This window comes from Pezoporus occidentalis, unplaced genomic scaffold (genome assembly GCF_034315485.1).
Source record: "Pezoporus occidentalis ecotype Australia unplaced genomic scaffold, CSIRO_AGI_Poc_V1 ctg3, whole genome shotgun sequence".
In the NCBI taxonomy this organism is placed as follows: domain Eukaryota; kingdom Metazoa; phylum Chordata; class Aves; order Psittaciformes; family Psittacidae; genus Pezoporus; species Pezoporus occidentalis.
The window spans coordinates 20,820,393-20,846,079 of record NW_026914940.1 but is presented as its reverse complement, the minus strand read 5'-3'; the positions used below and the strand labels follow the sequence as shown (position 1 = coordinate 20,846,079).

The 25,687-nt window shown below is 36.8% G+C and overlaps 1 protein-coding gene across 8 annotated transcripts in view; it reads left to right on the top strand.

Moving 5' to 3' along the window:
• VPS13B (vacuolar protein sorting 13 homolog B) overlaps nucleotides 1-25,687 on the top strand; it is a 439,567-nt gene that overhangs the window by 347,518 nt on the left and 66,362 nt on the right. For all 8 annotated transcript variants that reach the window (XM_062627313.1, XM_062627314.1, XM_062627315.1 and 5 more), the window contains 3 exons: nucleotides 8,090-8,289; nucleotides 11,539-11,746; nucleotides 12,087-12,271. In XM_062627313.1, coding sequence (XP_062483297.1) covers nucleotides 8,090-8,289; nucleotides 11,539-11,746; nucleotides 12,087-12,271 — 593 coding nt within the window. The remainder of the gene's footprint in view (nucleotides 1-8,089; nucleotides 8,290-11,538; nucleotides 11,747-12,086; nucleotides 12,272-25,687) is intronic.

The following is a 25,687-nucleotide window of genomic DNA, read 5'->3' as shown; positions in this document are numbered from 1 at the left end:
ATGAACAAATAGAAAGCAATTATATAGTTTTTGGTTAATTTAGATTTAGTGTTGAAATTAGCACTACCTACCTGCCAAAAGAGCAGATAAATGAGAGAGGTTGAGGACTGTGTTCTCCCCAGAGTGAAAGGCAGCAAGAAGCCCGTAGCCTCTCAGTGAAGCCTTATTTTGCTCTGGATGGATGCAGGAGGGAAGTCTTGCTGTTCAGTGTCTGAACCAAGAGAGTTATGGACATAAAATATTCCAAAGATCATAGACAGAATTCCCCAGCTCTTCATCCCATACACAGAGATGATTACTTTAGCATATAAATAAAGGGAAAAAATAAACACTAGTTGAGCGTATGATAATGGCAAGTATTTTTACTAAACCTGAAAGAAATTGCGTACTTCAGATACTTTTACAGAAATACTAAAAATTAAATGAAGCTATTAATTAGTGTAGAGCAAAGACCAAGATTCATTTTGGAGTTAACTGGCTCTCTTGAGAAAACTCTGCTAAGGCGTTTTCATAGCCTTTGGATGCTGCAGATATGCAAGCTAGCCCATGGGGAAATAAAACATTAAATTAGATATGACTACCTAAAATAATATGCAGCAGTAACAAGCCATTTACAACACCCAGAAGACATTTGTTACTTTTAGAAAGAAATATAAACTCTTTCTAACACTTGAACAATAGGAAATTAATTCTTTGTCAGTAAAAGCCAGAGGACAAACTAAATATTTAAATGGCCACTGAGGACTGAGGTGGAAGTGCAGCTTGTAGACAGCTATACAAATCACTAACAAACCTTAATGAATATTGGGTGTGGGCATCAAGGTCCTGTCAGGTTTGACACCGTGTCCCAAGTAGTTTAAACTCAACTTTCAAGAAAAGGTGGAGACCTCATCAAGCTTCTAGCATCTGGGATTTTATTTGTCATTTTGGCATACCCTGTAAGCGCAAAAGAAAGAGTAAAAGGGGATTATCCTGACAATGAAATGAGTTACTGAATCTTGTGATAATGAAAAGCAGAAGAATTCTAATTCCTTTCTATAGTCCCTGAGGTGGAGGTGCGTTTATAGTTCTGCAGGAGTATAATGTATGGGAGAAGAACAGATGGCCTAAAATCCATGAAACAAGACACCACCTAATCCCAGGACTAAGTACCACTATTAATCCTGGTCAGATTCCCTACTGGTACTTTGTAACAGGGTTCAGAATTGCTACTGATGACCTAGTATGTTAACTTGTGGGGAAAAACAAAGAAAAAATGGTTAGTTGTAGGTAGTTGAATCAAGGCAGTATGCACTAATTTTGTAGAACTGCATTTTCAATTTAAATAACTTGACTTTTAAAAGTAGACTCCAAGTGAATTTGATTCAGAACAAATACAGTTGTTTTTTAATCTCTTTAGATTTTATTGTGAAAGCAATTGCATATTTTTTTGAGACTGGGATTTCTTTTGTTATGTGGATCCCAGTGCTGTACATGGTATTAGTAGGTGATGCATCATTTTCATGGATACAGTCAAGTCTATAGAATATTTACATTCATGAGAAGATACAGATAACAGTGAAAGCTGAATGTTTTCTTTATACATTTAATGATTTCTGTGCATTTCTTCCAGTTCAATCTATATTTTGGAGCTTGAGGTAGAGAACACAGATATTAGGCATTACTGCCCTGTCTTAAGGACATGTTCCTTAAGGTGTTTAAAATTGTTGACATACTGACAACATGTTTCTTCTTTTTCTATGACAAGAATATTTTTTATGGGATGAGATCATCAGCTTCCTGCCCAAACAAAAGGTGCAATTCCATAGGAGGTTCAGGTTACTGTGGCTGCACATTTCCACACTCTGCCTTGTGGTAGCTCTGTTCCTTGGGCAGCTGTTTGTTGAGTAAGGTCACTGGTCTGTCTGAAAACTAACCCGACAGGAAAGAAAGCTTTCCAGCAAGGTTGTCTCCTTCAGCTGGCTTACTGGACAGGTACATTTTGATGACCATGCCAGCACAAAAGAGGATTCAGAGAAATATGTAAAGGAGGGCGTGAGAGGAAGGATTGAAGGGGAGAGAAGATAGGAACATTGGAACCTGGACCTGGACTGGCCCTAATCCTGGGGAGCCACATCCAAACATTGCAAGGAAACCTGTTCAGTTTGTGTGGCCTGGGTATATCTGTCAAGCCTTAGTCTTCCACAAGCATAATTTGCTGGGTTACAGAGGCTCAAAACAACTCAGGTGCTGTCAGGCATGATCATCAAGGATGGTTTATTTATAAAGAAAAGTTACCCTCTAGTTCACGGACCATTTACTTCATTAAAGCAGTTGAAATCCAGTGAATCAAGCGTAGAGCAGGGAAGCAAGACACCAAACCTGTAATTTTAACTCAGCCTTATGGCAATTATACAGGGCTACGTTTTGAGTGGCACCCACTGTTTTGTAATGCTTCGTTTACTGTGCAGCTATTCAGTGTCTGATCTTTTAGTAGTGCGATGTATCTACAACTGTATAAATCAGTGACAGTTTTCGGTACCAGCTATCTCCTGAAAATAAAACAAAGTTTTCAACCAGCCATCTAAAACAGAGATATGAAAAGACGTAGATTTGGGGGTTTTTAATTTAAAAAACTCTCCATGCCCATCTGTAACACAGGAGTGAGACTGTTCAGTCACTTCTCTGAAAACTGCTGATAATCTAAAAATAAAATGTTTATGATACGAGAAACAAGTGTTACTCATGTCAGCATAGCACTCAGTTTTGAAATCTGGACTCATGGATGCAAGATGAACACAGTATTTGTTGTTTTCCATTATGTATTTTTGTCTAGTTAATAATAAGAATGTAAGAATAAGAGGGCAATAGAGGCCTTTACAAATATATTCTAAATTCTTGTATACCAAAGATGGCCTTGACCAAAAATGAAGATCCCTTAAGATTTTAAGTCTAATATGCCCTCTTTGATCAGGCATTACAAAATCCAAAATTGCCAAATCGTAAGTGAATAGAGATTTTTCAGCTATGTAGTATGCAGTAACGAACATAATGTACCTGCCAGTTATTCTTTAAGGGAGATGAGCTCATTTCAAATAGATAACCATCTTTGACTGCTCTTCTGATTCATCACTGACCTGAACTCCATTTGAACCTTGTTAGACACAAAACAAGCAGGATTCCTGGCCTGAGCTATAAAATATAATTAAGCCCTTTTGAAATTATGTGTAAAAGAACATAGCTTTACCCCCACTATAACTACTACCACCACCACAACCAATAAAGTTAAATCAAGCACTGCCTGTAATGGATTAAAATAATAAATGTTCCTGGATTTTAGTGTTTGAAGTATTTGAAGAAAACAGGCTCCCAGCAGCCAGGACTGCTGAATGCATGGGGACATTTATTAGTGACGAATTCAAGGGTTTGGCCTGTTTAAGATCATTACTTTCTGTTTACCGTGTGTTACACATCTCATGTTTTTACGGAGTCCATATGTGTCCCTATGTAATTCTGAAAAACTCTTTCACTAAAGAATAGTTAATTGGTAATGTGTAAATATTGTTCTCATGGGGAGAATGAACTATCATAAGATTCAGCTCAACACTAATGAAAAATCCAGTACGGTCAGTGGATTGTTAACTAAACCTTTCCTGGAAAATTGTCCTTTACTACATCTCACCATTTGTTTGCTACTACTGTTTCCAGACTTGAATAAATTGGCTGACTCTTAAATTAACTGCAGTATTTCTCCTGTAATTATTTTCGTAGCTTTGTTACCCTTTCTTCTCAGACACTGCTTCATAGAGGATACCTGTCAACAGAGCAGTGTAACTTAAGTAGAAATACTCAATACTTGCTGTATCTGAAGTTTCCTTAGGAGGAAAAAGAAAAATCGCGTAGATAAATGTATCAATATATTAGCTATAATAGCATATTTACATATTAAAAGCTTAGTATCTTTGGCAACTTTAGCTACTGAAGTTGCAGATGAGAAGAGTGAACACCCAGAAGCAAGAATTATCACCTTAGTAATGTGTGACATGAAAGCAGAAGGCAGTAAGGAAAACCACTTGCTAATATACCTTCAGCAGCCAGATTGTATCTCTGCCACCCAGGCATGGAGGGCCCATGGGAGAGCCTGGACTTCAGAGTGTGCAGCGACCTTTTGGGTGGGAATGAAGTCTCCCAGCTGCTGCAGTTAGTGCAGACCACATCACTTGCGTGCATCTTGCCCAGTCGGAAACAGCTTGCCCAGCTCTGTGCTCTGGGATGCAGGCTTGCTTCTGAGCTGCCCCAAACTTAGAAAAACAGTTTTCTTCCTAGCACTGCAAAGCTAATATCTTCAAGAGACTTTTTAAAAGATAGCTTGACTGTAGCCCAGCACCATTTCCTATATTTATTGTATGTTTTTCCATTTTCTTAAAACTCTTTTCCCATACTGAAGCTTCCCAATTACAGTTGTGCTCTGCGTTGTATTAGGTGACAATGCAGTGAACCAAACAGGATTGGCAGCTATCTAAGGAAGGGCAGATGCACAGAGCATAGTAGAAGGGGAAAAACTCCGGCTGCATTTCTACTTGTTTCATTTGGAGTTGGTTCAAATATCAGTATTAAAATATTTTTGAAAACAGTCTGTAATGTCAAAACATTGTCTGTCCCTTTGTCTATGAGCCGGAAAAAGTAACAGAACTCTTTCTTAACACCTGTTTTGCCTAAAGACTGAGTGGTTGTTACTTTAAGGCAAGGGTTGTTTTAATGCATTTGCTGCATCTATTAACATTGATCAGCTCTTTTTTTTTTTCAATACGCACAAATGAATTTATGCACACAAAGCAGTTTAACAAATGGAGCCTCCTGTTATTGATAAGCGCTATCATATATAAACCCTAATACAACTATATTTATGACTCTATTAGTGTACTCATATTCTGTGAGATGCCTTTGGAAATGTTAGGATAAATCAAGTCTCTACTGCCTAAAAAAAAAGATGTTAGAGTATCAAAGCAATGTTTTCTTTTAGTGAATTTTCTTCACTATTCTATTGTAATGATACACATCTTTAATTTCCAATCAAGTTAATTTCTTGACATTACCAAGCAAGTACTTTTTTTCAAACCCTCCTACATTATTTCCAGCTGATTAAAATACCTGGATATTCCTTTTGCCCATATGTCATCATAAATTCTTCCAATGGCATGCAGAAGCCTGGTGTAAATTGCATTTTGCTCAGTTAGCGTGGCAGCACACTGTGATGCTGCTGTGGGTCTGGGTGGAGGCTGACAACAGAGGGCTGGCAGCATTTTTTAAACACTGTCCAAAGCAAGTGCTTCATATTTATTAGTCTCTTGGAGGAGTATTTTAAAAGTCATGAAACTGTTTGTTCCTAGAAGTAAATTATTGCACGTACTGGAAACTGCGTTGGTGCTTGTGAACAGTAATCCAAACAGAACAAGTTAACTTTCACATATGACAGCAATCGTTTATGAAGATGTATTACTTCTATATGGTGCCCTCTCAAGTTCATTTCAGATGGAGACTTTCATTTAATCTGTTTAAACTGAAGTTAGAATTCTGCAATAGAAGTTTGTGAGAGATGCAGAAAAGGAGACTGAAAATAGTGTGGGGGAGGGAAAAAAAACAGAATACTTTTGCATCTTTTGCTTTCTGAGGTCATTGCTTTAGTCATAGGAAAGCAACTTCACTAACTGAGTATATACTTTCAATGTTAGTATGGCATTTAGCAATGTTAAAATAAGCTCCTTCCTAGAATGGTGATGTGATTCTTGCCTCTACAAGAGCAATCTGGGTTGCAACAAGAAAAAGAAAAAAGCTCTTACTGAATCCCCAAACTTTTCCTGGAATTTGTGTGTCACAATCCAATGTGTGTCTTGTAATATCTTATTTATTTAAAATTTACCAACACTTCCTTATTTTTAATTGTGTCTACATTTATCATTGTTTGCATGGCATTTGAGAAAGGCAGTGCTGATTTTGAACCAGCAGTATTATGTGCTCAGTTTTGTTTCTAAGCCACTGGATGTTGTGTTTTCTTTGTACTTTGTGGAGCGGAGATGACAACAGAAAAAGACTGCAAAGTATAATCCTTCCAAGTGTAATCCCAGTGAAAGAAAACATAAATAAAACCACTTGTATTCTGGCATTCCTTTTTCCCTTTTGTTATTTCTGTAACTTGGCACGTATTCCAATAAAACTATAGAACATTTCTGTATATTGCAGAATTGTGCAATAGTTACTGAGAATTTCTCCTCTTTAAAATCAAAATTCTGTGTACAGTATATCAAAACAATTAATTTCCAAATATTGTACTGCCTCTTAAAATGACTGGACTGAGCATAGCAGGGTGAAGGTGAGCCCTTCCTGTAAAGGGCTTCCTCTTCTTTCAGTTTAAGACTGTTTGTGAAGGTGCTTCAATCCACAGTTTACAGAATCAAGTCTGAACTAATACCAAAAGGAGAGGTGTCAGGGGGTGCTGATGTTAAGTTTTCTTGATTGTCGCTGAAGTTCAGTGTCAAAAAAAGACTGAACAGATTTTGTCATACAGACCTGTTTCACATGAGACCAGATGCGGGGGTTCAGAAGCCAACCTAAATAGCCCAGAGCTAAAGCCCCTTTCCCAATCATTGACAGCAGTCCTGTTGATCGTCATAGGATGAAGTTTTGCTCAAGCCCTTGATGATTCATACTGAACTCTTAAGCTGCTCAAGGGTGAGCTGCTTCTTTTTTGTGGTTCCTACTCAGGGTGGATGCAATTCAGTGCCATTATCGCTATAGGGACTGTTGCACCAACTTCCTAGTAGATGCTGGGTTTAAAAAAAAAAAAAAAAAAAAGGAGGGAGAGAAAAATGCAATATATTTCATCACGAAATATTTCTTGGTATTATGAAAGCGTAACTCCTGTCACTTCTGGATTCCAGGAGAGATTTGTAGGCGTTTTACTGCATGTATTCAAAACAATGAGTTGTGTTTCTGTGGGATTTTTCTAGCAGAAAAAGTGTGAAAATATGAAATGGGACTGTACCTCGAAAAATCTGCATGTAAGCCTTAGGTGTGTTTTAATCTTTTGCCTTTTGTGAATAATCGTGTTTCATTAGAAGAATAAGCTGTGGGCATTGTAAAGTATGGTGACATTCAGTATTCAGTCTTGAGTCAAAGTACGAGCACCAGAAAACAAAAAAGTTAACCCAAACTTGATTCATGTAAATATACAAAAGAAATACAGATATATTGTGTTTTGTTTTATTAAACAGTGATTTGCAGTAAGTTAAATTCACAAGAGATCTGACATTTCTAGATCGTGTTTCTTTCTTAAAATATTTGTATCTAATGAGAGTACATAAGTTCTGTCAGAAATCTAACCTGCCTTTATCATTTTATGTTTTATAAAGCTATGTAAAGTGCAAGTGATCACGATGTGAAAAGTTTAGATTAAATGTTTTTTTTTTTGTAAACACACATTATAGATCTTGAGTTACAGTAATTGTTTTGAATTATTTAAATTCAAACATTACCCTTATTCTCCTGCTCAGCTCTCTAAGGTCTAGCAAGGCAATATTTTATAATAACTAACCTTAACAAAAGCAGAGAGAATCGTTAAAAATAGCTTTTTCCTATCAGTTTAAAATATAAGCAAGTGAATCAGCTGTTCTTGTTCTTAATGTATTCTTTCTCAAAAAAAAATCATAGTTTACTGAAAAATGTCTCTTCTCATAAACCTTAAAATACACACGTAAAAAGTCATGATGTTTTGGCAAATGTCTCTATGTAAGGAATGCACATGAGACATACCTGCTTCATAACTGCAGCACCATATAAAGTATTCTTAATAGGATTGGAAGACAGAAGCTAAAATAAACCCAATAAAATTTATAAAATCACAAGTCCTGTGGCCCAACTGTGATGCCCTCACTTGGAGAGGAGCGCAATTGCTCACAGAACAATTTCCATGGAAGTCAGTGGGACTAATTGAGTGCCTAATTTCTTGTGGGCAGAGATTCCCTGGCTCATGGTAAAGTGTATTCAGGAAATAAACACATGAATGTTGGGAGAATAGCTACAAGCGGCATTAATTGTCTTTCTGTCTTTTTAGGAATCCATGGATCGTCTTTCGTCCTTGACATAAAAGATTTCCTACTTAAAACAAGTCTCAAAGAAAGAGCCAGGTCTCTGGTGGGCCCTTTCTGCTGCTCAGTTAATGTGGAAGCCAAGTGGTGTAAACACAGTGGTGATCCTGGCCCGGAGCAGTCTATTCCAAAAATATACATCGATCTGAGAGGAGGACTGCTGCAGGTCTGTATAAGCTGCTTATGGTTCTGCTATTGAACTGTACTGGCTTTGGGTGATTGGGATTTTATGAATAAATTTCATGAAATATTCATAAATAAATTGCAGGTTACAACAGTTCATTGGGTTGGTGGGGTTTATTTAACCTTTTAAAATAAGTATCTGTTCTTTCATGTAAAACTGTTGATTGAAAAATTGTGTACGATGTTTTGGGTTTGTTTTCTCTTAATACTGCTTAAGTCATGTATTGTAGCTGTATGTGTGTGTTCCCTTTAAACTACTGGGTCAAATTACTAACACTTATATCAAGGACCCTGTTCTGTTATGTGTGTGTTTGGCTATGAGCTGTGCATCTGTAATGCTTTGGGATAGCTTTAAGAAATACGTATCCTTTCTTTTTAAACTTACACCAATTTCTCATTGGGAGTAATTATAAGCTGTTGTTTGTAGCAATTAATACTCAGTTTTCCATGATATCCTCTCCTTTTTGGAAGTCCCCACAACTTGAAATCAGTCCAAGAAGTGTGGGAGTTCTGGAAATGAAAAATAGATTCTGTGAGGCTTAAACAAGTGGGCTTTAAGATATGTCTTTTTTTAATTATTTTTATTGTAGTATCTATACACACCAAATGTTTAAAAATAAATATATAAATCAAGCATATAAAAGACAAAAAGGAAATTTTGAGATTTACTTGTGCCGTTAGGTCTTTTCCCAGAATTGGCATTAAAAGTTCCTAAAACCACAGCCCTGGGAATAGGGATAATTGAATAATATACATTTTTAAAAACTATATCTTTAAAGTCAGTTTGTTTCGCTTCTTCTTTTTTATTTGTTATTTACAGGTACTTGGCTGACTAGATCTACTTGTTGTTAATAATAAAGTGTTGGGGGGTTTTATCCCAAAATAGTGGGGATTTGATGAGGACCAGAAAAATATCTATAAATCTGAGATAGCCCTTTACTATTAGAGCATACACTGGGGTAATTAACTTTTGAAGAAAACTTTTAAGTATTTGGTCTGGCAGAATAAATTTGAGAATGCTGACAAAAGCATTAGCAATTCTGTTTCAAATTAATTTATTTATGGGTAATGATATTACCAGCTCTAAATGTGACCTCATCTTTTACCACTGTTAATTTGTGTTGCAGCCGAGCCTAGAGAAGGTACGTGAAATCGGTGCCTCATCTGTGAATGTTGTGGCAGGAGTTCCATGCTCTGGAGTTCCAGCTGCCTAAAAATAAAATTAACAGAAGTGGGAGAGAAAAAACATTCCTCCCTCCTCTGTCAACTGGGGACTGAGGCCCCTGAGATGAGCTTAAGTGACACGGGGCTCCTTTGAGGTGGTACTCAACCAAGGGTGGGACCCTGAGCTTGGACGTACTCAGAAAATGCAGTTGAGGGACTAAATTCGTGCCCTAGTAGCCCAGGAGTGTTAGCTCAGGACTGGCTGTTTAGCTCTGTTTCAAGAGTCTTTGTTCTGAAACAAGGGGGCACAAAATCACAAAATGGAATATAGAAACCTTTACAATTCAATTTAAGTAATGTTAAGTTTGATGGCTTTGTAACAGTAGCAATGGAAAATTACTGAGGTGCATGATACATAGAGAAAAAAAAAATAGAGTACAGCTAGAGAACATACTGAGAATTCTCACACGATAAATCGTTATAGTTGACATAGTTGTGACATAGTTTAAGAAAAACAGCCTAGAAAAACAGGACACGGGGATAAGGAGTATCTGGGAACCGCAGGTGTCCAGGATGGGCTACAGTCAAACTAACTGATAAGTAGGAGGATAATTATGTCTCTGGTGCTAACAAACCCGTTAAACTGGTGTGAGCATCTACTGCGCATGCTTCAGAGGCTGCCAGAAGTGATGAAGATTGTTGGAAGAAGTAAACGACCCTCAGAGACCACCACCACAATTCTGTACGCACGCGGGGAACTTTCTGGAAAATTATGTAATCCATACGTAGCCTCATGAATATGTATGCATGCCCAGTGGCTATAAAAGGATGGCTTGTGTGGCAATGGGGAGACACACGTTAGGAGGAGCTATCCCCCGTGTCTCCCGGCGCCGCAATAAAGAATACCTGCTTGTCAGCTTGAAAACTTTGTTGGCGAGTTTGTTCCTGGAGTTTTCTCCGGATCAGTTCCATGGGCTCACATGTATATGCAGGGGAAGGAAACACTTCCTTTGTGACAGACTTACTACACTCCCTTTAGGCATCTTCTGAATTGTTTTTCATATTTGAATATTTGCACTGCTCTTTATGTGCACACCTGACCTGTTTACTTTACTCCTACCCATACCATGGACTTCTGAGTTGCTGTCTGATTATTTTTATTTGATCCCACACTGGTGCTAATTCTTATTTCTTTATTAACTGCTAGTTGCTTCCTTGTCTTCCCTGTTGCTTCTGGGCCCACTCCTGCACATGACAACTAAGGGACTAGTCTCTGTTAATGTGATTCTCTCAAACAGGAGTTTGATTTCAGAAGAGCAATGCTGCTTCTAAAAGCAGGGGGAGAGGGATGTCTACTTCCCTTATTATTTTGCTGCAAAGTGTATGAACCTTCTGGACTTTAAATGCCACTTTTTATTAAATATTTTTCTAAATTTCTGGTTTAAGCTTCAGAACTTTACACTTTTAAACCTCATTGTGAGAATTTTCAGCACATCCCATTCATATGTTGTATATATACTCAGTATTTGTGGTTTAGACGATCTTTTGTACGTCGTTCTAGTCATCTTCTTGCCATTTCACTTAGATTTTAATGCATTCCAGAATTCCACTTTTGGACAAATAAGCTCTTTGAACAGCTTAAAGTTTGCATCTTTAAGGCTTTTGTGTCATAATCTTAAACTGCAAAACTTGTGACCAGTCCTAGCATTATGTACTGCACTCAGCTGAAAGTTCTTGCATATGACTTCTAAGGTCTGTGCTCTTCCAGGCAGCAACAGTATCAGTTGTAAGTGGTAATAATTAATACTTTCCTTTGACTGATGAAAAGAACAAATTTGCCAAATGGCTCTGTAGAGATTTTTTGTTGTTCCTGTTCTTTATCTTCATAATAAGGATACTTGCAAGCAATTGAGGTATAGGGAGAACAGTCTGAAAGATATATAAAGTTTATATTGGTTTGGGGAGGGTTTTTTTCTGTCAAAAATGACTAAATATTTGTATGTAATTGTTTTATCTTTTTCTTTTCTATTCTTCTCCTTTTTTTTTTTTTAATTTTTTTTTTTTTTAGGTTTTCTGGGGTCAGGAGCATTTGAACTGTTTAGTTCTTCTCCAGGACCTTCTGTGGCAGTACCTCAATAAAAAGGGCAGTGTAGAAAAATTGATACCTAAGCGTACACACCCCACGTGTTTTTCTATGGAAAGGAATCAGGCCTCAAAAACTGAGCATACCTTGGATGATCTGAGAACTGGCCTGTTCCAGTATATACAAGATGCAGGTAAGAAGCAAATTATTGCTCTCTGGGTTTTTTTTCTTTCTTTTTTTTATTTTAAAATAAATACAGTAGTAATCTATTAAAGATTATTTGCCTCTTACAGCAAATAACTTTATGGCTTTTGGAAGAGCATTTGAAAAGACATCTGCTAGAATTAAAAAGAAAAATACTTTTTTGATTTCTTTCCATTAAGCTGTAATCTTTTAAAAGTCAGGGAAATTGCTTTTTTATTTTCTCTCCTTTTGATCCTGAGGGGTTTATTTTTAACTACTTTGGTCTCATAAACCAGCATGCTTCTATCTAGAAATTATATAACAGATTATAGCTTTCTTTCATTTTACAGAAGCACAAAAACTGCCTGGTGCCTACGAAGTTGTGTTTTACAGTGAAACTGAGGATAGTCCAGGGATGATGTTGTGGAGGTATCCAGAACCCAGAGTGCTCACTCTTGTAAGAATTAACCCTGTTCCTTTTAATACCACTGAAGACCCAGATATTAGCATTGCTGACCTTGGAGATGTTCTTCAGGTGAGTAATGACAGTTTTCTTCTTTTATTAACAAAAGAAAACATTACTGCTGTAAAGTGAAAATTTTCAAACTTGGGTTTGTTAACAATGAGCACAAAACAAATCTGGGGAGCTCTGTAAAATCACTAGGAGGTAAATTCCACAGCTTGAGCACATCTTTGGTTTTCAAACTACTTGTGCAAACATTTTAATCACATACCTGTAACGTTCTTCCGTGGCATAAGCTATAGCCAAATTTACAACTTCTGGTTTGCAAGCATATAGAGTTTTTATTCTGGCTTCCTGTGGTTTCATCCATCAGTCTTTAGAGACTTCGTTTGATTTGAAACTGAAAAATTTGAGGAATGACCTGGTCTGAAATTGCCAGGACTCAGTGAAATCATTGAACTTAAATCTCCAATCGAGCCCTCCTCTCATGTCTCCACGGTGACAGGTGGCTGTCCTTCTTCTAGTAAGATCTGTGGCGTAGAAAGAAACAATCTGTTTTCTCTCATTCTGCTTTGAGAGGGTTGAAGTGGGCTTCAGTTTGACTGTGTGAGATCATGGAACTGGCCTTCAGAGAAGGGCTGAGTGCTGCAGCTGTGTGACTCTATGCCCAAAAAATAGACCATAACTCAAAATTGCAGTTATCTTTAACTCTGAGAATTTTTGCTTTCGCTTTCCAAAGCTACATTCTCTCCTGTTTAGTGTAATTCATCTTTATAAATTCTCTTACTCCTTGCATAGCTATTTTGATTTTAGCTCAATTTTAATTTTGTTAATCTCAGATTCTTTTTTTGTATTACAAATTTGGTCTATCACTTTATTTTTATTTCAGTCTGCCGGTTAGTCTGAATAGTGTTGTGAGTCAAGGGAAATAAGCATCTCCCAGTTCTTCCTATTTGTTCAGAAATCTTGAATTATATTTCATTATTGCTATAACATTAAAAATTGCTTTTAAAATTGAATTATGCACCAATATGCTTTGAGTTATGGATAAGTAGGATAATCTTCCTCAGATAAATGGTATAATGTTATTACCGTGCACATACAGTTAGTGAGATCATGTAAGTGTCCTGCCAATTTCTTTGCCCTCTAGACAGTCAAATGTCAGCTCCTTTTAGTTATATGAAAATTAAAATTAAGTGGAAAAAAATCAGCACCACTTGGCATGAGGTTTGAATCAAAGATCAAAATTGTGTTATGGTATGCTGTCTTGATGACCCTATTAGGTTGCTATGAAAGCCAGCAGTTTACCTTCTTTCAGTATGGTATTTTCAGAGCACAGCACACCAAATTTCTGGTATAATTACATTACGCTTCCGTTATAGATAACAGACATCATGTGCATAATGTACGTGCTTGTGTAATAGTATGACCCTGTATAGGGGTAACGTCAGTCCTTAAAGTGGGCATCCACAGCTGGATTTCTACTATCACACCCGTCCTGCTGCTTTGTACTTCCATGCTATGGTCTAGAGAAGAGAAGGTGGTCGTAGTCATCTTTCATTTCACCTGTGATTGCCTTGGACAGTAAGACAGAAACTGGGAAGCATTCAGCTATCAGTGTTCAGGTTCTGTCAGCTTCTACTGGTCTTCATGTAATTGTTCAGATTTTCATTTAATCTTATACAGTGACCATAGAGAACTATTTCCATTAGTCTTGTTTTAGATTTGTGGTCAGGCGTTCTTGTATACCTTCTCTCCATAATGCTTTTTACTGCGGCACACTTTCTTCTTAAGGTCTGTCAATTTTATGACTGATTAATTCTTAGTCTTATATTACTACCTTGGACTTTTTAGTTACAAGGAAGAGATGAAGGATGTCAGCCAAATTAGAGGGCATCTATTTAAAAACTGGGATTTGGGGCGCACAGAGTGCAGAAATGCCTGCAAGACGATCCATATTTTGGTAGTGGGCCGTTAATTATGGCAATAACTGTTGCCTGGTTCTAGGTGGTGATTTATCATATTTTCCAGAAATGGCCATGCACCTACACAGAGCAGCTCTGCACAGTGTATATAAACAGCCATTTTAAACGTGGACAGTATGCATTCTTCTAGTAGTCTAACATAGATGGATGGAATAAGTAATATGGAGTTGATTTTCAAATTCTTTGGGTAAACTGCATTTACGAAATACTCATCACAGTCTTTAGGTTCTGTTTTATTCAGGAAGTCTTTTGTCAGCTCCACTTTTTTCCCCATATGGATATATGTCTGTTTCTTTAGCGCATATGGAAAATTCACAAAATATAAAAAAGACAAAACAACACTTTTATTCACTTTGTGACATGAACCATTAGATGAACATCTGCAAGCCGGAGACTTCAACTGTTTTGAAAAAAGGTTCTGAATTTAAATACAATGATAACGTAGTACATTAAAAATACATTTTAAAACTTTCCCTGGATTGTGTATATGTTCAAATGCTAAGAGGACCCATAATGTCACCAGCTGTGTTACCAGTTTCCCTCAGTCTTTTAATTTGCATAAACACAGGCAAAGGTGCACTTCATAGTTTGTCTTGATTTAGAAGTTTGCCAGTTACATGTTCTTTTTTTTTTGAGTAAGTTGCTGTGACATTTCATCAAGCTATCTTTGTTAAACTTTAGCCATATAGTTTTATTCATGGGTAGGTTTTAGAAATTGCTTTGCTTTGACAGCTATTAAATTCCTGAAAATTGCAAAAGCATCACCACAAAAAGAATTTCTCTAGATGTTGAAGTTGCTTGTCATCTGCTGTATAAGTGAACAGCTTCAGATTATAAGAGTTGATGTAAGATATATTTCTCTTAACCTTACCTTGCTGCTATCTCTAGATTGTCCCAAGAGCTTATTCTTGTCCTTTTACTTGTGTTGTTGCAAAGATGTTTCACTGATTGAGTTGGTAATGCTATTTTACAATCCCAACATTGTTGCTTTTATTTGTGAAGGGAAAAAAGCAACTGATGTTTCTGCCATGGCACAGCATGTTGCGTTTTCTTTAGTGATTTGAAATAGAAGTTTGATCTATTTGTTTAAAGGAAGTGAGAGAGAATTCTAAATGCACTTGTAAGAAACTACATCAGGATTGTGTTTCTTTTGGGAGATTGAGTATCTGAACTTGTTCTCCCTGATTACCAGACATTGCAACCCCATTCTATTTAATTTTTCTTCCCTCATTGTCCCGTTTGCAAATGCTGCAAATGCTACAAATGTTCTTTGGCTCTCCATGATTTATCATTCTCGAAAACACCTTTAGACTTCCGTGGTACCTCTTCCTACATCACTGCCAAGATCTGCTCTGAATATACCTTCTCAAAGTTTATGTGGTAATATTTGCAAGTTCTTAGTAATGAAGGATATACACGGGCATTATTTTCAGAACACAAAATCAATTAAGTAAAGCAAAAAACAATTTGCCACTGTGCTTGTGGGTGCAATCTTGTGTAGCTAACTGGGAACAGAAGTTAATACTGAGTTCTCTATCAAGAAAGAGATGTGGTATTGATGTAGAATATTCCTTAGTCTTCTAAACTGAATATCTTTCTAGTTCCTTGATCAAAACTATCAGCTCTTGTCTGTTCTACCAGTTTTCTTTTTTATTTCTACTAATGATTGCCTGTGTTCCAAGTTGTGAGATTTTTTTGGTTCGTGTTTAGAAAGCTCTAAATAGAGCTAAATATCTTCGTAAAGATCAATGTGAGGTGGAGTATACACACAAGAGCAGTAGTTTCATGTTCTTACCAGAAGAAAAAGTAAATAGGCTGCATTTTGTCCAAGTTATGTGATTAATACTGCTCTAAGCCACCTCTGGTGTACCCCTTGCATAAGGGGCAACTACAGAAAAGAAAGACCTTCAAACAGGAACTCAAATCTTAGTAAAGGCTTACCCTTTTGATCTTGACTGCTGCTAAGATTATTTTTGAAATACATCAAGAAGAAAAAGTGTGTTCCACTGATAACTTTACTTAAGACAGCGCACCTTTCTTAAGAGTGAAGTTAATTCCAGTGCTGCCTTCATCTAATATCAATGTAAAGCAGGGTAATCCATTACTGCCCAAATCAGCAAGGGCAAAGGGTGGAACAGTGTTGATGTGAGAATCATATTCACACCATAGAAGCAGAGGAAAGTCCAAACCTGCAAAAAAAATTCAAAAAATTAATTCAAAAGGTAATAAGCAAGATGAAATATCAATGCCATTAATTTAAAATATTGAAGATTTATATTGGTGCATCAAAAGGGATGCTCTCTGAGACTTTCTCAGTTACAGCAGGTGAAACTTTTACTTGATTCAAGTAAATTACTGCTAAGAGAAAGTCTTGGGTTGAAGATATGTGGATAAGCAAGTTTAAAAGCCTATTTTATTATGTACTTACAGAAATTATGCACACAAAACCAGGGAGACAAAGCCTACTGTTCTTGCTCCAAAAGTTAGGGTTACTTTTAGGACACTCTTATGCAGATAGTGTCTATAGCAAAAATTGTGCAAAAGGTCTGTTATTTGCTCTGTGATGTCCTTGTTCCATAGCAGTTAAAAGTTAGAATCTGTTGGCGGTGATGATTCTCATTCTTGTGAATCTGTGCATAAAATGTCTTCCCCTGAGGACTTTGAAGCCTGGTAATAGCCTTCAAGGAAAATATGATTTTTATGGCATATAATGACTTTAAAATTGTACAGATACAGTATGGAGTTAACTATATTTAGGTGTTTAAGCTCAAAGAAAGTGCTGTCGGGTATCTTTGCCATGGAGCTTAAAACTGTACTTGCATTATGCACTTAGTTTCTTCCTGTGTCTTCCTGCATTCTGAGAACCTCAGATTTGCATTTGCCTTCATCTCTGGTTATACTATGTTGGTTTACTTTTCTCATTTCATCTGGGCCACGTATTTATATCATTTATCTTTACCAAGAATGAGGTTGACAAGTTTGGGTTGGCAGGAGAGAGACCTCAGCAAAATAGGAAAATAATTTCTGTAATGTCAGGGAATTGTTCTGCTTTTCTGTTCAGGCAGATGAACAGGACATGCAAATGATTTTCTGTGCCGCTGAAGGCCTATTTTTGGCTCGTGAACTTTTTACAGAGATGCTTAGTGTTTGCCATCCATTGTAGAGGTATCTTTCCAATAAAGGATATTGCTGACACTGCTCCATATCTCAAAAAAAAAAAAAAAGCAGGTATGTATTGTTACAAGAGCATTTACACAAGTGGTTATGGATTTAAAAGGTGGAGAAAAGCAGATTTGTCTAATCAAAGTGATCACATAATGTGTAATGCTCCAAATTCTGAGCTCTCTGATTTATATAAGCTGCATCACCAATAGAGACTTAAAATTCTTTCTTCTGGATTGTCATCCAGTGAAAGATGCAAGCTCTTAAAGCTTACAAGACAAAAGGAGGATAATCTGTGACATTTGTTCATTTCTCCATATGAAGTTAAAATAAACTGTCTACTGAACTATAGCCCTGACAAGTGTTTGTATTTGAGGATGTTTCCCTTGTGTACCTGCTAGAATTCCTATTGCATGCAAGCATAGTCAGCATTATAACAGCTAATGAAAAGATGAATATGTGCTGAGGTCTTTCTTCTTTATATAGTGTCCTAATAAACAGAGCACTTCTGGTTTAGAAAAGTGGTGATTAAATTAACCAAATTTCAAGGTCTGCTGGAGGAAATCAGGGCAATGAGTGTAGTTCTGAGGTTGCCAGGGCTTAACTGAGATTTAATGAGGAAAGACTAGGTAAATAAAACCACTCTGGTAAAATTCACTCAGAGCATTTGCTGAGATGGTGAAATCCCTTGTAAGAGAACATAAAATATTTCCAACTTCAAAAGATGTGGATTCAAAGAATTGTCTGTTGCATTGCCTTACGTGCTTAGGTTATTTAAATAAAGCATTGACAAGCTCTGAAGTCTGGAATCTCATTTTTTCAACGCTGTCAGCCAATAAACAGTCATTTTCTAACACCTTGTGGCTGTTTAAACAGTGGCTTAAGGAAGCATGAGCTTAAGAATGACTGACATTAGACCTACTGTAAGTCATTATTCCAGGAAGGATTTGACATGACAGTCAACAGGAAAAGAATTACGATCAATGTCAAAGACATTCATTTTTCCTTTTAACCGAGAATATCTCATTTTTGGCTGGCTCTGCTTCCTTTTTACTTTTCATTCCCTATTGGGGCTGCAGTGTTCAGCTGGGCATTTGAGAGTCTGGGAAAAGAACTTTTGGGGAAACCACAAATTTTATTCATGTTTGATTTATTTCTTTACATTCCCAAAGCAAGAACTATTTTGGAAATCCAGATGATTTGTGTGTGACACGTTACTGATTTAAGTTCATAGTATTATTAGATAATAAGCCGTAAAGTTCAACTGTGCTTATCAATAAACCTTTCAGTTTGCAAATTTTTAGCTCTGCTGCTACGCAGTTCAGCACATGTCTTCAAATAATCAGGTTTTTTAGATGGATGGTGAAATAATTTGTCTAGCTGTTGTGGATTACTCAGAAGGCAAATTTGGTGTTTTGACTAGGATTCTGCTTTTTAAAACTTCAGTTTCTTGTTAATTCTACTTTCTAATGTTACTCAAAATGATTGTACTAATCCTATTCCTCCTATACATAGACTGCATACAGAGTTTCTATGAGCACTCTATTGTGTGAAGAGTTGCAAAAGCTTGAAACAGTACAGTGTAATTAGTGAGCGTATCTGATGATAAACTGGAACTGTAACAAATGCCTGTAATTATAATGTAGGAAACTGCTTTCCTGTCAGTAGAAAGTGTTTACATCCATCCAAAATGTATGCAGGTCATCATATAAGCAACTGGTCTGTATAAGAGGGCTTGTAGCCTGATGCTAGCAAGTTTTGTGATGCTGTGCAGAGTTATGCAGGTTTCCCAAAGTTAAAACTCTGACTATTAATGATAAGCATTGTCTTCATTTTCCTGCAAGGAAGGAAGTAGGGGCTAAAAGAGTTGCAGTATTATACAGTGAGTCTTAAGCAGATGGTGAAACGGAGCCTGTTCTCTTTAGAAATTCCAGCTTTAAACATTATTTGTGAACTTCCTTGCCTGAGAGTAGGATTATGTCAGACTTTACTATTTTGTTACTGTATTTTGTGTGTATAATCTTAATTATTTTGCTGTGTGATCTTAGTGTTCACTGCATCAGGATGAGACTGTATCATTGGCCTATAGTTTCTGTGCAGTCTGCAGGGAGTTAAGCGTAACTTGTTGGGAATGTTAATGGAAGTTGTGCATAATTTGCCTGTGCATCACACTGAAATTTACCCTTTGGGGTTACTGAGCCAGTGAAAATTCTACCGGGTGCCAGAGGACTGACGAAACCATCAGATTATCTTAATGACAGATTTACACTCTCCTCGTGTTCTGTAGTTTTTCAGATTTTGTAACTCTGATTTATAAAACTTTGCAAACCCAAGTCCTTCCTGCTGTGCACTGATCTTGTGACATTTCTTGTAGGAATCAGGCTTTACTGTGGTGAGAATATGTGGTCAAAATAGCCTGTATCTGAAAATTGTGCCATACTTTATGTATTAATAGATTGCTACCCTCAATCCCAGAGGTGACTACATATCAACAGCATAGTGCTTACATTATTAATCAATACTGAAGCTTAGAAAATGAAAAGCCTTTAGAAAACTGTTGTCAGATTGTTCCTTTATCAGAAAAAGAGAATAAGGAGTATTGCAAGGAGGAGGTAAGTCCCTAATGTAAGAAAGATCTCTTCTCTGTATGCTTTTCTTTCTCAATACATGCAACAATAGGTTGACACTGATAAATTAAATTAAATACTGTTGCTTTTGCTATTAGAAAAGCAAGTGATCTTCACATAAACTCAGTTCATCTTGAGAGATGAATGACAGTTAGTAAAAAATATGGGCTTGTGTATCATTTTCCTGTTTAAAATGTCCTGCAGAAGTCTCAATTATAGCACAGCGCTATTCTGTGCTTTCTTAACAAAAGCTTTTAGTGTGTTTAGAGTAATGAAAAAAGCCAGTATTGTGAGAGATTACATTACTATACACACCTGCATTTGCTCTGAACCTGCTAGCCTGATAAATTGATAAGTTGGTCACATGTTGTTTTAAAAAGGCAAAGAACATCATTCCTAATAAAAGAATGCTACATATTTCTTCTAAAAGGTTAAAAAGCATTTCTCAGGGCTCTTAAATTACCATATTCTGATACCAAGGGAAAATAAAAACTGGGCTTAGAGTCTTGTTTGTACTTAGAGGGCTTTCCGGACAGGAAGGCAATCTTGATGCAATTCAGTAAGCCACAATACCAGTGGGGCATTACAGGTGAAAAAATTGCAGCTGTACCCCTCACCACAATGTATTACAACTGTACAGTGGAATATTTCCTGTACAGAAATAGGGCTTGGTTAACTTTGTTTCCCAAGAGTAGATCACATTAAAATGTTATAAAATCATGATTTCCTGCATTTGAATACTTGTGGTTTCTCAACTGGTTCCAATATTACAAAGGGTTTTTTATAGCTTCTATTAGTTGAAGATGTATAGAAGTTTTTTTCCAAAGTCAGCTAAAAGGCAGTTATATATTTTTAAAGAACAGTTTCTCTCAGAAGACAGGAGTTTTCTTTCACATCTATTACACACATTTCTCTTAAGTATTTAATATTTATTTTATAAATTGCAGTATAGATGTAAATTTAAATTAAATGAAATAAATATGCTAATAGGACCATAAATAAATTTGTTAAATAGAGTTGAAAGAACTAAGGTATATGTTATTACTCAGGAAGCAAAATAGTAGTTATTTTCATTATTCAGCTAAAGACCTCAGTATGAATAGGGAAAAAATTAAGCAGATATTGCGTATTTGATCTTAAAGTGGGTATTTATAATTTAAATGTTCTAGCTTTAGGAGAAATTTCTTAATAGATTTTAAAGAGAAGTCAAACAAATTCAGTGAAGAAATTATATTAGATAATTTTGAAAAACTTTTAGAGTTGTGGTGTCTGATTATTCCTGAGTGTTGAAAATTGAGAGTGAACCATGGAATAACTTTAACTGCCCAAAATATACGAGTATGTAACAAGTCAAAATGGTGTCAAAGTACAGAAAACCATAATAAAAACACAAAGGGGATCGAGCCGGGAGGACAGCAAATTCCTTGTACAGCAAGAATGTTTTTAATGCTACTACTACTGCTAATCTTAATACTACTAATACTGAGCTGAATTTTTACCTCACTGTAAACCACTAGATTTTTTTTTTTTTTGTTATTTTATTTGGATCTTCGTGAAAAGGGAAAATTGGTGGTCTGTAGCTGTGCCAGGGGAGGCTGTTTTCCACACTGATATGATACAATCTTAGCCCTGAGGAAGGCTAAAAAAATGTTATCCAACAGGCAGTTTGGTTTGCAGCATGATTTCACAATGTCAGTCACATAAGATAAACAGCAGCGTGGATGTTGAAGTATCGTACAATTGTTCAAAATGTTGTTCCACTGGTCATATTGGACTGTGTGTGTTCTGTGAACAGGCATATTAAAGAGGTTTTATTCCACTTAATATTGATTTTATTTTTCATTTCTCTGTATTTATTTTTTCCACAGGAAAGTATATTTCTTTTGCTGTTTTATATAAATAATACTTCCAAATCAAATTTAAAAGTAAAGTTCTTGGTAGTTATTGCCAGAATTGTTTCCCTAATGAAAATCTGGATAAAGCTTTTTATTTCCTGCTACTACTGTTCACCTAAGGGGAGAATTGTATTTTTAAGGCAGTTGGCTCTAAAACAGTAAAATATCCTAATAACAGAATAGCTTTATGACAGAGTAATCAGTTTACTCATGCTCAGGAAGCTGGAGTTAAAATCTCAGCATGGGTTGATGTCTTACACAAAGTGCTAGTTTGTACTGTATTCTGCCTCTCATTCACTTAGGTGGCCCTGCTTGGAGGAGATAAAACACACACACGCTTCCTGTCTTCTGTGTACATTTTCTTGTACAGTAGTTGTTTCTGGAACAAGAATAAATTCATTTCCAAGAGGAAGCGCCCACGATCTGAGGGACTGAGATTCAAGAAATGAACATGTATTCTGTGAAAGCTTATTTTATAGGAAAAACATGAATCTAAAGGAAGCATCACTGAAAACAACATTAAGCACATTCTGCAACCCAGCTGTTAATATCTTTCTTTCTCAGTTGGACAAGATGTATTTTGCAGCCTAAGAGATCTACACATGTATAGTTAAAAGTCCATTTTCATACTGATTTAAAAATTACATGTTCTGGTATTTAAGTAACAAAGCAATAATACTTTTATATAGCCGTCATTCAGCAACCTCAAAGCAGTAGGCAGATGGCTGTAGCTTTTTCCTAGAGGTGAAAAAGATGTCTGTGAAAAAGATGGGATTAGCTGAGAAATTGAGATATTTTAATTATTTCTGTCGCCATCACTGTCGCAAATGGCAGTGATGTCTCTATCTGAGATCTGTTGGCTTTATGACAATATGTATAGTGAATAATAGGTATTGATCATTTACGGTAACATAACACCTTGTGGAAGTGCACTAGTATTGGCCCTCAGTTCAGCTAGAGAGCTTAGCTATAGGAGCATACCTAGTGGTAAGTGGTGTGTACCCAAAGCTTTTAAAATCCAAATTAGCAAAGTATTCTAAAGCTGGGAGGATAACATCAGGACATGGGAAAATCTAGAAGCATGTTGTGATTATGAAAGCCTTTGAAAAGCACATATGGATCAACAGGCATTTGTCTCCCATTGTGTTTTATTATTACACATAACTTTATGAGGGAATAAGGAGTATCCATGTGGTCAATAGTGTGTACAACACATGCATAAAAGTATTGATACGTAACATAGCATTAACAGATTCTATAGCATTTCTTGACATCTGGTTTCCAAAAAGGACTTCATTGATTCTGGTATAGGTAATATGTAAACATTATATGAAGAATTTAAAAAAACATGATCTATCACATTGCAGTTCATTAATGGTCATACTTCAGTTGGTTATTAACAATGACTTCCTACTAAGCTGACAAAAGTGGGAAATTTCTTGAGGGATACAGGTTTTTAAGAGCGTTTTTGAGTTTCTTTTTGGTTTGGGTTTTTTCTTTTTTTTGTGAAATGAATATGATAAAGGTTTCAGCTCTGCTAATGTTGGAATTGCTTCTATTTGTAGAGAGTTGATGTGGGTTCACAAACGTGATTCTTGTAATGTCTATGTTAATGTAGTATATATGATTTTTTTTCCCATAAAATAGGACAAAAAGAGAAATCCATAGGGAACAGGAATCCACACATTCCTAATTCAAAAGGTTTCTGCTCCAAGGCAACTATTTCAGCTGAGTCGTTCTTTGTGTCCTGTACTCGCGGGGACAGGACTGAAACTGTCACTTGGAGGAAACTGCTTTCCTTCCTATCAGAATTTGTTAATACCATTTCCATTCTTCATCAGAACAGTGGCAAGCAATTATCAGATCCCCCATGTCTATAGCTAACATCAGTAAAGAGAAAAAGGAGGAATTTTTGAAACCTCTGCTTTGCTTTAAATGTATTTATTTTATTAACAGATTTTGTTATAAGTACTTAGTGTTCAGGCTGTTTTCATGTAGCTTTTGATTTCTGCTTCTGCTCTGTGTCGTTAATGCTGCTGAAAAAAAAAAGCATTTAACTGCTGTTATGCTCTCTGTTGCTGTAATCATCCTTCTAAACAAACGTTTGTCTCATAGTATATGGTTTTCTTGCAAAATTAAACTAGGAGATTCTTGGTTAAATCCGAGTTAAATCACAGTTTTATGCACATGTGAGTGACAGGGACTGTACAGTGATGGTTCTGTTTGCATTTTACAGGTGAATAAAATCCTTGTGATTAAAACTTTCTTGGAGATCTAGGAAAGAAAATAAAAAGCTATGGAGAAGTGTCTGTTGAAGAAACAAGCTTGGTTTTTGGCAGAGAAGTTTGTGGTTAGCTATGCTTTGTTAGTGTTCGGTTTTATAGGGGCAGTGCTAGCGCTCACATTTTCTAACAGATAACAATTGTCTGAATTATAGCCTAGGTTTTATTAAAATATTTAAAGGTAAAAGCACCATATTTAATTCTACATGTGGGGAATTTTTTGTTGCAGTTAATTCACTTATTCCCACTGCCTATGACTCAGTTCTGGCATTATAGCCCATTTCCAGGCTTTCACAACTATTATTTTTGGCAGCTAATAATGCCCAGAGCTACCATCTTTCCTTAAACTTATCCAGATCAGGCATTAGTAATAAACCCCATAGAACAAATAAAGCTAGATATGTAGGAATCAAAGACTCTAAGTCAACTAAGTCTTTTGCAAGCTTAAAACTAGAAAGCTTACAGTTTAGACAGTCCCAAAGCATGAGCTGTATTTTGTATAGGCAATCACATAAAGCGTGTCTTTGACCTTTTACTTCTAATGTTGTGCAGACGGCATCTTGAAACATACTGTCTCTTGCTCTGGTAGATTTCTTGACATATTACAACACAGGACAAAATCAGTGAGCAAAAATAAAGAGGAATAATCTTTTCAACGTGCTTAGCAGCCTGCTTTAACTGTTAGGTGATATGGTCTTTCTGGCTTCTCATACTACTAAGTCCAGCAGTCATTCCTGTGCCTTTCCAAATTCTTCATAATTCACTTAGAGGTTACCCTGAAGTTCCTAAGTGGCAGGAATATTGAAGTACCTGCTTTTCTTAGGGAAAAAATATCATAGAATCATAGAATCGTTAGGGTTGGAAAGGACCTTAAGATCATCTAGTTCCAACCCCCCTGCTGTGGGCAGGGACACCTTATGCTAAATCATATCACCCAAAGCCTCATCCAACCTGGTCTTGAACACTGCCAGGGATGGAGCATTCACAACCTCCCTGGGCAACCCCTTCCAGTGCCTCACCACCCTAACAGGAAAGAATTTCCTTCTTATATCCAATCTAAACTTCCCCTGTTTAAGTTTTAACCCGTTACCCCTTGTCCTGTCACTACAGTCTCTAATGAAGAGTCCCTCCCCAGCATCCCTATAGGCCCCCTTCAGATACTGGAAGGCTGCTATGAGGTCTCCACGCAGCCTTCTCTTCTCCAGGCTGAACAGCTCCAACTTCCTCAGCCTGTCTTCATACGGAAGGTGCTCCAGTCCCCTGATCATCCTCATGGCCCTTCTCTGGACTTGTTCCAACAGTTCCATGTCCTTTTTATGCTGAGGACACCAGAACTGCACACAATACTCCATGTGAGGTCTCACAAGAGCAGAGCAGAGGGGCAGGATCATCTCCTTTGACCTCCTGGTCACACTCCTTTTGATGCAGCCCAGGATACGGTTGGCTTTCTGGGCTGCGAGCGCACACTGAAGCCAGCTCATGTTCAGTTTCTCATCAACCAGCACCCCCAAGTCCTTCTCCTCAGGGCTGCTCTGAA